The 12,485-nt window shown below is 44.1% G+C and overlaps 1 protein-coding gene across 1 annotated transcript in view; it reads right to left on the reverse strand.

The window, feature by feature from the left end:
• Positions 1-12,485, reverse strand: part of TTI1 (TELO2 interacting protein 1) — a 41,392-nt gene that overhangs the window by 16,946 nt on the left and 11,961 nt on the right. Inside the window, exons 2-4 of the mRNA XM_084888681.1 lie at positions 8,514-10,841; positions 3,717-3,923; positions 1,056-1,204 (exon numbers count right to left, since the gene is read on the reverse strand). Of these exons, the coding sequence (XP_084744807.1) occupies positions 1,056-1,204; positions 3,717-3,923; positions 8,514-10,812 (2,655 nt within the window). The 5' untranslated portion in view covers positions 10,813-10,841. The remainder of the gene's footprint in view (positions 1-1,055; positions 1,205-3,716; positions 3,924-8,513; positions 10,842-12,485) is intronic.

A 12,485-nucleotide genomic window follows, 5' to 3' on the forward strand; every position in this document is an offset into this window, starting at 1 on the left:
TCCAGTGAGGTAGGCACTACCATCTCCATTTTACAGACGAAGAAGTTGAGGCTCAAAAAGGTGAATTAATTACTCAAGGTCATATGGCTAGTAAGAGGCAGAGGCAGGATTTGAACTCAGGTCTGTAGTCCCGACTCCAGTGTTGAGGCTCTGTAACTATGATGTGTACACAGTTGCTATAAGGTCTCCAGGAAGGGGAAGATGGATGGATCAACCAGACACCGCCTTGCATGGAGCAGACACTGGAAAAGCGCCTCCTGAACAGAACAACAGATGCATGCCAGGAAGTGCCTCTGGGAAGACTACACAGATTCCACAAAACACGGAGGCTGAGGTTTGAGAGAATCTGTGGAGCAAGGTTACCCGGCCCACACCTCTGCGCAGGGCAATGTGCTCTCATCACTCCCAGTAATTCATCGAGGCAGCTGTGCTCACTTGTGCTGTGGGTGGGAAGGAGTGCCAGGCTGTGTGGTTTTCCTTTGGATACTGAGATCTTCCCTCAAATGTCTCTGAAAGCTCGGTCCCCAATGCCCACCCCTCTGCACCCCACTGTGCTGTTGTTGGAGTCACAACTGCACAGTTTAAGTCCTTGCTGACGGGATGCTGCTTGGGAAGCTGCCAGCAAAGGAAGATGTAAGATTAAGAACAGCGCTGGTGTTTTTCCTGGGATGAGAATAGAAACAGAATGGAGATAAGGGCCGGCGTCAGGCTTGGAATAATGACCATTCCTTTCAAGTTCTGAAACGTACATCTTTCATGAAGTCAGCTCAGAAAATGACATCTTTTCCAAAGCCTATGCCTTTCTTCCCCTTGGGAATCCAATGACTCCTCCAAAATGTTGTGGGTTGTTAAACCCACAAAGGGGACTCGGCTCCTTCTGGCAGCTGAGCCAATCCAGAGACCTAAGAATGTCTCCCCGCAGATCCCGTCCTCCTGCGGGCTTCTCTTGGCCACCACACGTGGACCAGGAGATAAGGGCAGCTACTTGCTCATCCCTGCAGTTGCTGCCATCCTCACCACGCCTTAGTGAATGCAGGAGAGGGCTGCACACTGACCTTCAAGCGGATTTTCAGGCTTTTATCTGACAACAAGTGGATGCAGCGCTCCATCACGTCGGTGGCTATTTGGATCTGCAGTGGCAGTGGGGGCTCCACATGGGGACCGGTGTCATCCTCGTCCACTTTGGGAGGGTCTGACTGCTCCTCTGGAAAAAGACAGTATTTTATGAGCAATGCCCAACTTAACTTGATCTCTCAAGGACTTATGAGGGAAAATGTCTAGAAACTAATTCTAAGGAAATCGTGTTAAATTTGGGTTAAGATATTCACCAAGCATTAACTGTAACAGCTAACTCAGGGGGGATGGTTTTATAAATCTTGGGACAGCCAGAGAATAACATGTTATGAAGGCCCTAAAATTTGTGTTTACCAAGGGCTTTAACGACAAAGGAAAGTACTTATGAAATAACGTTGTGTGAAGAAGAGAAAAGCAGGATACAAAATTGCACACATTGTGAGCACTGTTATAGAAACGTTTATATAAAGTTGGAAGTACCACAAAATATGAACAGAAATGGGTCATGAAGTAATAGATGAGCTTTACTTTTTTCCTATACCTCTGGTCTTCTCTAAATTTCCATGAGTAAATATTTACAATGAAACCCTAAGAGAGCAAGGGTCTAATATGGAGTCCTGAAGCTGCACCATTCCCTGTGGCCTCTGGTTCTTTTCCTCTTTCTTCTTGGTTCATCTTTTGACCAAAGGGGGTATATGTCTGTCTTCACCACCAGCCTTTAAGATCTTTTGATCTCCACAAAAAGACTCGAGAGCTTCCTGAAAACCAGGCCAAAATCCCTACCCTGAAAAAGTCTCCTCTATTTACATAGACCCTCCAGCCTCTCCCCCATTACCAGCTGTGCTCATCTCCATTAAGCTGAGCCTGGCTCCCGTAACTTTTCCCCATTTCAGTTTCCTCTGCTGGAAAACAGAATCTTACAGTAGAGGCCACACCTGTCTCTAACAGATGCTGAAGTGATACATGAAAACGCATTTGTACAATGCTTGGATTTCTTGGAGAAAGGGACCTCAGAAGCACATGGTGGTTTTATTGTGGTTAAAACAAAAACCGCATGTCAAACAGCATTGAGCCAAACATTCTTCATAATGCCAAGTGTGTGGTGTGTACTTGATGAATGATAATTGTAGGAACGATAAGGCTGTACTTTTCTTCCCGGAGTAGGCTTTGTTGTTTGAAATTCACCTATTGCAGGATGTTACTTGAGGGATGCGAATGTTTCCGTTACTGGGAGGAAGGTTTGATTCATTCAGTCTATTCCTAGGGAACATCAACTAGACCCAGAAGATCCTAATCGTGAAAGAATGGATTCGCTGACACTGCTAGGATTTCAAACAAAAACGGCCAATCCAGATTACGAGGGATCAAGCTGCCTCCCCTTCTTCAGGTTTGAGCAAGAGGTGCAGTTCAGGAAAAGAAGGATTGGGTTGGCTCAAGAAACAGAACGGAGAAGAAAAACGGATAGATTTCTGATCAGCAAACTCTGTCCTTGGGGAAACCAATGACTCAATTCTGCATAAATCATTACTGGGGCCCTGTGATGCTGCCCTGTCAGTTAGTAGGAATTTGTTGCTTAGTTCATCAGAGCCTCAGAGAAGAAATAGAAAAAAAGAAAAAAAAGAAAGAAAAAAGAAAAAGAAAAGAAAGAAGAAATCTGCTCGATTCCAACCTAACAAACTATTTGGGACTCAGTTCGATTTAGGACAGTTCTGAGACCACCAAGCTCATTATAACTTGGCATTTTATATTTGCAGAGGAGATTCTAATAATTTATTAATCCCTTTGTGACCCGAAGCTCCAGATTGGGCTTGTGAATAAAACAACAGGCCAGAGCTTCAGCTAGCCTAAACTGCCTTCTTTATCATATAAATTGGTAAGAAAAACACTGAACCTTCCTCCCACCGATAAACAAATGGACAAGCATATAAGTAGACAATGGGCATAAGTAAAAGAAATTGTCAGGAAAGAAGCTTAGAGAAAGATGTTTAACCTTTCCACTAATCAGAGAATGCAAAGTAAAATAACAAGAACCATTTTAATTTAGTAAGAAGTAAAACTGGTGATAGCCAATGTTGGCAGGATTATGGTGAAACCAGTATTAATTCTGCACTGCTGAAGGGAAAGTGTAAATTGATACAACCTTTCTGGAAGGCAATTTGGCAAGCATAAAATAATGTTCATATCTTTGACCCAGAAATCCCACTTCGGGGATTTACAAAGAAATTTGCAAAAAGAAGGAAAAGGTTACAAGCACAGAATCATCCGCTGCAGCTCTATTTATTAGAGTGAAAAGCTAGAAGCAACCCTAAACTTCCCACAGGGAAATGGATACTTAGTAGCAGCTATTAAAACATTAATTATTAAAACTCTACAGCAACATGGAGAGTTCCTTATTATAAAACTAAATGCAAAAAGGGCATACTGCATTTAAATAGGTTGCAACCATATAAAAATAGGTTTGCAACAACAACAAAAAAGAATGGAAAAAGATTATACAAAAAGCGAGAAAGCCTATGTTAGCATGGTGTCGTTATGAGTGATTTTTTAAAATTTCCAAACCTTCCATAATGACCTTTCATTGTTTTCACAATAATCTGCTTCAAAAAGAAAAAACCGGCTGAGCCCACATAAATTATACTTACCTTCCTCATCAGACTCCGAGACATTTCCATCTGCCACATCCTTTTCCTTGAGGTAGTTCAGCAAAAACTGTTCAATGTCTTCGGCTGTGGTGATGTTCTCAAGTCTGTCCTGAGGAGCTGTTGTTCTTTGGCTCAAATGACTTCCCTCCTCCCCTGTACTTTGCTCTTGGAGTTGCCCGAGATCACTTGTATCTGGGAACCACTGGGCTGTAAATAAAGTGTTAGAATGGTCACTGACAACAGTCATTAATTAATTATAAGTAGCACTAGAGGCCCGGTGCACAAATTTGGGCAGGGCCCATGGGGTTGGGGGAATGGGACGAAGGAGGTTGGCTGGCTGGCCCTGACCCCTGGTTGAGTTCCAGTTAGCCTTTTATTATATAGGATAAGCTCTCTGCCATGGTCTGCATGGCCTCTGCATGATCCAGCCCTTACCTTTTTCTCTAACCTCATCTCCTAACCACTCCCAGTTGCTGTACCATCTTCCAGTTCTCCAATGTGTCAGGTGTTTTCCTGTCTTAGGACTTTTAAAAAAAATATATATTTTAGCCAAAACCGGTGTGGCTCAGTGGATAGAGCGTCGGCCTGCGGACTGAAAGGTCCCGGGTTCGATTCCAGTCAAGGGCACATATCTTGGTTGCGGGCACATCCCAGGAAAACACCTGACACATTGGAGAACTGGAAGATCGATGACTCTCTCTCATCAATGTTTCTAACTATCCCTCTCTCTTCCTCTCTGTTTAAAATCAATAAAATATATATTTAAAAAAATATATATATATTTTATTGATTTTAAACAGAGAGGAAGAGAGAGGGATAGAGTGTTAGAATATTGGGGATGTGCACGCAACCAAGGCACATGCCCTTGACCGGAATCGAACCTGGGACCTTTCAGTCCGCAAGCCGACGCTCTATCCACTGAGTCAAACCGGTTTCGGCTGTCTTAGAACTTTTGAATATACTGTTCTTGCTGTCTAGAATATTTCACCCCCATGCCAACACACTTTTCATGTTTCAATACAAATATAACTTGACAACTAACACCATCCCTTGACCCCCCCAATCTAACGTAGGTCCCTTCTATGTTGTCTTAGGTAGCACCATGCTCTCTGCTTTCATAGCAATTCATCATGATTTATAATTATGTGTACTGTTTAGTATCTGAATCTCCCATTAGACTCTATGACCCATTGATCACCACTGGAAATCCAACGTGCCCAGCACAGAATGGGTACTCAAAAGTATATGCTGAATGAATAAATATACTAGATTAGAGAACATAGTGACAAAATCCTAAGTACAAGAGACACTACTCATTAGCAAAAGACAGGCTCTATGGAACCTTGAGAATGAATGCAGGCTCACATCTGTACTAGTATTTCTGATGTAAAATGCTTCCAAAAGCTGCCATTTCTTTCTACATCTTTTTCTTCTTCAGTGATGCTTCCGTACTTCTGATGTGTCATCAGAGAATAAGCCTTAAACGTCACTGAGCCAGTGATTTTCAAACTGTGCCTTGAGGAACCCTAGGGCTCCACACACAGATTTCTGGGTCACAACAGGGAGGTCAAGAGATAGCAGGCTAGCCAGGTGGGCCCAGGGTTTCCAGCCCTTCTTTAACCAGATCAGCTCTAATTTCAACCCTGGGACTTCATTTCAAAAAGGCTCTTAATACTTAAAGAGTGAGAGAACAAGAAGAAAAGCCTTTGGCCTGAATTTTCACTCTCCTTGCATAAGGCAGCAGGGAAAAAGTCTCTGATAACCTTTAGCACTTGCTAATCTCCTCTCCATCACGGAGCATCTGCACAGAGCAGAGCAACAGCAGGTGGAGGTGCCAGGTCAGGCAACTGGGAGGAGCAGAGAGCAAATGCTGGAGATGAGAGCCTTCAATCTGGAAGTTTCTATATGTTGGGGCCCAATGATCACATTTCTTCAGTGCCTCATCCCAGACACAAATCAGGCCCATGATGTACCGTAAGGGATTGCATTCCCAACGAGTCAGGACACAGCACTCACACTGCTAAAAGCAGACCAGTTATAAAGATTATTTTCTAGATTTAAGTCTAGTGCCAAACATTAAGAAGTCTTTGCTCACAAATGGCTTTTCAACATATGAAATGAAACTCAACCTCACTCCTAATGCAAGTTAAACTATAATAAGGTGCTATTTTTCTCCTAGTAGATTAGCAAAGATCAAAAAGCTAGGTAATATATAGTGTGGGTGAGGCCGTGGCAAAATTGGCACTCATACATCACTGATGGGAGTTTAAATTGGCATGAACTCTTTGGAGAGCAATTTGATACTCTACCCAAAACTTAAATGTAATACTCTAAGCCAGCATTTGTCTTAGGAAGCTTACCCTAATGATATACTTACCCATGCTCAAAATGAGTTATGAAGATATTCATTGCATTTTTTTTTTTGTGGTGGCAAAAAATTGGAAACAACCAAAATGTACACCAAGAAAGAATGCTTAAATAATGATGCAGCCATACAATAGAATATTATGCAACCATCAAAACAATGTGGCAGCTCTGCATGTACAGATGTGGCAAGTCTCCAAGTGCTGAGGCATGTGACACGGATGCTTTCAAAGCCTTGTTTTGTTATGAGTAAATAATCAGCCAACCAATAGTTGGTGCTTAGGAGTAATTTAACTGATGATGGCTCTTGCCCTCCTTGTGGTACCGAATGCTTTTTAGTTGATGCTGATGAAACACTGCGTTTACGGTAACTCAGTTTCCTAAAAAAAATGTCCTTGTTTCTTTTAGGACCTTTAGGAAGTTCCTTGCGACCACACTTCCACTTCCATCTTAAAAGAGTGCCCATCAGTTAAGACAACTGGATGACAAAACAGAAATGCCAGCATCTAGTGCTACTCTGATAATTCCTTACTGTGACTGATCAATTTTCAGCACTCCTTACTGTTGAGAATGCAGTGTACTCTGGGTTATCTCAAAAGTTTCAGAAAAGCTAGCCCCAGTTGTGCTTCTTTTCCTAAGATGCTGTCAAGTCAACCTTACCCACCCTGATTTTCCTCTCTGCAATGGAGACACCCTCCTCCTCTAGTTCAATTAAAAAAAAAATTGCTATACAGAATTCCTCCCTGAGATGACCAAAGACATTAGCACTCAAAGGCAATAATTCAATTTCCAAGGTCCAAATTGAGATAGATCCTGAGAGGATATATTTAATAAGTCTTTTCTTAATATATTTTTTAAAATCTCAAATTAATATGTAGACAAGTTCCCCAAAGTACTAAAGGGTGAAGTCTGGAGTGTATTTGGACCATGGAAGTCAGCCACAGTCTTAAAGGTACAAGCAGTTGGCTCATCTTCATAGTTTCCAGGAGGGCGGGGACTAGAGCAGGGACTGGTCACGACTGACAGCCCAGGGACTGGTGCAGTACGCAGGCTTTCCAGTGGATGCAAAATAAAATCCCAGCTCCTCCCCTGGGCCTAAGCCCCTCCAGGATTCGTCCTTGCCTGCCTTTCTAATGTCACCTGTATCAGTCTCTTCACCATGACCTCTCTTCTTGTCTCCAAAGATTCCAAACCCTTTCTTCTCTCTAGGCCTTTCCACCTGCTATTCCCTGTGCCTGAAGATTCTTAAAAATCATAAAACAAAACAAAACAAAACAAAACATGTACTGATGGGCCCTTCTCGGTCTTCAGGTCTCAGCTTTAGTGTCACTTCCTCAGAGAGGCCCTCTTTGAACACTTACTTTTATCCAAAGAGCATTTCTCTACTTAAAGGTAGCCTGTCCCTGTCCCTCTCTTGTATTAAGTTGCCTGTTTCTTCACAGGCTTATAGGATTTTTAAATGAATCTAGTGATTTGTTTACTTGTTTATCATCCTTCCTGAAGCAGGAGGAAAGTTCCATGAGTTTATTCGTCTTGTTCACTGCTGTATCCTGATTACTTAGCACAGTGCCTGACATATGGCAGGCATTCCTTATTGAATGAATGAATAAAAGATCATTTACACTACACATGAATGTTCATGAATGGAGGGATAAACATTGGAAATGGTATCAGCTATAGGCCAGAGGACTGTCCTGTTTCCCTCACCTTCTGGGAGAAACTTTCTTACACGATCTTGGCTTCTCAGCAGATGAGGTCAGTGGCCTTTATATCTACTTTGGAGGCTATTAGCAGTACTGAATTAAGCACTGGAGCTATACTCTTTGGATAAAAGGGACTCAGGTATATGGCTCATTTTTTTAAAAAAGTGTTTCTCATTCAAAGATGGTCTATCCAGTTGAGGGATTCTTTTTTTCGTAAAATCCAAAAACTTTTTTTTTTTTTTTCATTTTAATGGTGACTAACACCTCTGGTAGAAACCGTACAATTAAAATGTCAAAAGAAAGTTTATAGGCCAGCTCTGTCCAGTATGGCAGTCGCTAGCTACATGTGGCTATTGCATAGATGCTGCTCATTCTTAAGAGCAGCTTGGTATATTGAAAAGAAAAATCACAAATCCTGTTTTTCTCCTTATTAACTGTGTGACCCTGGCTAAGAAGGATCTCACTGAGCCTTAGCTCTTATCTGCAAAACAAAAATAACATTTACATTTAGTCTGCAGGGTTCATGTCCCCGGCACAGAGCAGGAGCTCAATAGATGGCAGAGATTATTAAAAGTATGTGACCATAACATGTGGAACTGGGTACATTCAAATAATATTCAAATAACGTCCTCTGCAGCATAACCACAAACAAAGGAAAAAAAAAAAGGTTAAGCAAATAAGGATACTAGTCCTCCCCCACAAACAACATTAAAAAGGGCTCTCAGTGTACCTAATGCTGCCAGCAGAGCGTGTAGAACACTGACAAAGGAAGTGGCCCTCTGATCGTAAAATTGGTCCAGGGTGGCCAAGACATCTTGAACCACATCTGCCACCAAGGGAAGCAGGCTAGCATCAGAGTTCCTCAGCATGACTTCCAAGACCTTAGGGGTATGGGGGTGCAGAGACAGATGACGCAGATTTAAAGAGATCCCATTCACCAAATAGTCTGAATTTTGGTTGATCAGTTGCTGTAGGGAGTCGTAGCCACAAGCATGGCAAATGTCAATCATGGCACTGGTAGCGGCCTGGCTAATGAGCAGGGTTTGGTCTCCAGCCTTCTCCAGGACTGGATAGAGGGCTGACATCAAGAGCAAACGGAAGTCTGTTCCTAGTGCATATGCAAAGTGGCCGATCCCTTCCAACTGGATGCATATTTGCCAGATGTTGCTGTTCATGGAGCAGATAGTGGGACTTGGCTTTGAGAAGGCTGGAAAAGATGCAACTTGGCAGGTGTGTGCACCAGATGTGATGGCCTGGAGGCCCGACTGCTTCATAGTTAGCTCCTCTCCCATTTCTTCAGCTTCAACACAAGTGGCCAAATACCAGTTTTCTTGGCTCGTGTATTCTTCAAGTAGAGACGTCACGATCTCTCTCAGCTCCTCTGGGCTTGTTTTAATATGTTTTTCATGAAGATTTTCCACTTCTAGCCCAGCAGCCCCTGCAACCAGTTCGTTAAGGATCATGGCGGCTTGCTTTCGGTAAACCACGGATTCGTGGTACAGGTCCATAAAGTGATCCACGAGCAAATGGAGGTTCCCATAAAAACCAAGAAGCTGACAGACCTGCTGCAAGAGCAGGAAAATCCTCTCGTCAGTAAAGAAGCGGAAGTATCTTCTCTGAATCTGACTCCACGGCCTTGTGGCCGTCTTTGGGGAAGCACTCAGATGATCGGAATTCCAACGCCGCTCCTCCACAATTTTGATGTCAGCCATGTCTAATTCTAGAACTTGGATAAGCGCTTTGGAAAGGCGCTGGAGGTGGGCCACGGAGTTGAGGACAAAGTTCACTTTGGGGCCCAAGAGTTTCAGGTAACCGAGTAATAAGGAAAGGGTAGAGAATTTGCCCTGATCGTCTTGGGAGTTCATTAGGCGGGGGAGAGAGGTGGCGAGGGAATGCAGGTTTTCTGACAAGATGTCAGCAAAGGCTCTGCTGCCCACCACTACTTTCTGATCTGCAAAATGTCTCAGAACCTTATTGCACTGGGCTTGGACTTCAGGACTCTCGTCATTTAATAGACCCACCAAAGCCTTCAGAAGGGGTCCAGCCGATTGGACCAGGGACTGACTACACTTCCATAGGAGGGCCTCCACAAGTTCTATCAGCTCCAGCCTCACCTTCCAGTGTGGGTGAACTGAAACGCACTCAATGATCTTCTTAATAAGAATAGCCAGCTTGTCGCCGGTATTTTTTACCCAATCGGCTTCCCTGTGAACCATCAGCTTTGCTACTCTGTCCTCCACCATGGGCCTTGCTTGGACCTCTGAGATGCTTCTGAGCTGTTCGTCAGCCATGATAAAGCCCACTGTCCTGTAAAAGATCTTCAGCGAAGATACGACAATGCTGTGCCCTTGTTTAAAGTCTCCTGTGATGACCCTGGTCAGGGCTGTTGAGATTCCAGGTAAAAAGGAAGCAAACAAATCCCCCAGCTGCTTTTGCTCAAGCTCATCCAAGAACCTCGGATGGTCGTCACAATCGCACTGCAAGAGGAGAACCTGTAAACACTTTAAGGCAGCGATTTTGATTTGCTTTGACTTCTCCTGTTCTGCTAGGCCTAACAGCAAAGATATAGCAAATCCCAAACGAGGCAGAATGGAGGGCTCATAAAAAGTCAGGATGACGTCCCCGTAGGCCGAGTGCATTAAAGTGCTAAGGCCCTGGATTACCGCCAATTTCAACTCCTCTGACACGGCGGCGGGCTTTTGGGAGCTGGGGGAGTACAGACAGGTGGAGAGCTCTGAGAAGAGTTCCTGGAGAAGCTCCTGTTCCTTCACACATGTCGAGGAGAGGACAAAGGTGAGGCACTCCACCACGCTTTGGATCAAGCGTTCCCTTTTGGGACCTGGGGTCTTCAGGGCAAACCTCAAAGGGAAGAGGACGTACTGCTGAAGCTCCTGCAGGGCCGAGTCGCTCACTGTCCGCAACTGTGCCTGCAGCTGCTCCACATTCTCCACCGTCTGGGCCTTTGTCAGCTGAACACAGATGGGACGTAAGATGCCAAAGGCCTCCTCAGGAGTGTCAAAAACGGCCATGGTGCACTTCCTCTCACCGAGGAACCATCCTGCAGGTTGGAGGAAGGAAGCAAATACAAAGTAAACTTGCATTCATTCATCCAGCAGACATGTAGGGGAGTCTATGTGCCAATTGCTACACAAGACTCTAGGCCAGTGGTCAGCAAACTCATTAGTCAACAGAGCCAAATATCAACAGTACGATGACTGAAATTTCTTTTGAGAGACAAAACTTTTAAATTTAAACTTCTTCTAACGCCCCTTCTTCAAAACAGACTCTCCCAGGCCATGGTATTTTGTGGAAGAGCCACACTCAAGGGGCCAAAGAGCCGCATGTGGCTCTTGAGCCGCAGTTTGCCGACTACAGCACTAGCAGAACAATGGAACTGAAGAGATGATTCTATTCTCAGAGAACCCCAGTCTAGTGAGGGAAGAAGATGGACAGTTACAACACAGACTGTTAAGAATTAGGATAGGCCTATGCTTACAGTCCTAAGTGAATGTGGAAGACCCATCTGTCATAACCCTGGGGAAGCCAAGATGGGATTCACAGGAAGATGCTTGAGCCAAAAGTTGAGGGAGGAATGAAAAAAAAAAATCTGTAGGCTAGTCTAAGGAGTTGGAATTTTAATCTGTCATCATAATGGAGAACCACTGAAGGTTTGTGTGTGTGTGTTTAATTTGAGGCATAACATACACACAGAAAATTACTCTAGTCTTAATGTACAGCTCAGTGAATTTTTATGTATGTAGAGATCCATGTAACCACTACCCAAAACAAGATACAGACTACTTCCAGCACCTCGGAAAGCTCCCATTTCCCATTTCCCCTGCCCAGAACTACCATATTCTGACTTCTATCACTATGGATTAGTTTTGCCTATTCTTGTCATGGCGAGGTTTAAGGAGGGGGTGATATGATCAACTTTATGCAGAGAAAAGATGCCCTGGCAGCCAGTAGTAACGTGGGAGAAGAACCAGAACTAGGTGAGACTGGACGCAAAAGCAAAATGAAAGAGTGGCCAGAGAAATGGAAAAACCAGGAGTGCACATGATGACAGAAATCATGGGAGAAAGAGACTCAAGCAGGATGGAAAGATGGACGGCAGGCAGGCAGGCATGCAGGCAATGAAAGGAGACAGGTTTAAGGGCAAGCGAAGGGAGCTGAGCAACTTAATATGAGAGTCTCTTTTCTCTGTGAGGAGAAATTCAAAGTCATGGGCTGACAGTGAACACGAAGGAGGGTAAGCAGAGGGCTTGAGGAGAGAAAGAAAAGCCTCAAATATTCCCTTTGGGGAAGCAGAGCATGCTGGGAAGACATAAAAGTGTGGCCCAAGGGTACTGAGGACTGAGCTGAAACTGGAGACCATAAAGGTGTACAACTATAAAAGGCTGGCATTGGACGAAAGCTTAGAGACCATCTAGCCTGGTGGTGTCCCTCTCACTCTTTATTTACTTATATATTTTTTGGCTCTACTTGCTGAGGGTTCTGAACAGATGACGACAAGCAAGTGTCTCTGCGGCCTCTCCCTGTCTCCAATCCTGTGAACTCTATTGAGCCCCAGTGACTAGGACTGGCAGGCAAGTGGCGCTTAGTGTCTGTGGGCAAGACCTGCTTCGCCCAGAGAGCTGGTGCCGAACTGTCCCGCTGGGTCAGGAGAGGGCTCCAAGGCAACAATCAGGCTTTAATACCC

The sequence above is a fragment of the Pipistrellus hanaki genome, assembly GCF_964339955.1.
Source record: "Pipistrellus hanaki genome assembly, chromosome: 6".
Lineage (NCBI taxonomy): Eukaryota > Metazoa > Chordata > Mammalia > Chiroptera > Vespertilionidae > Pipistrellus > Pipistrellus hanaki.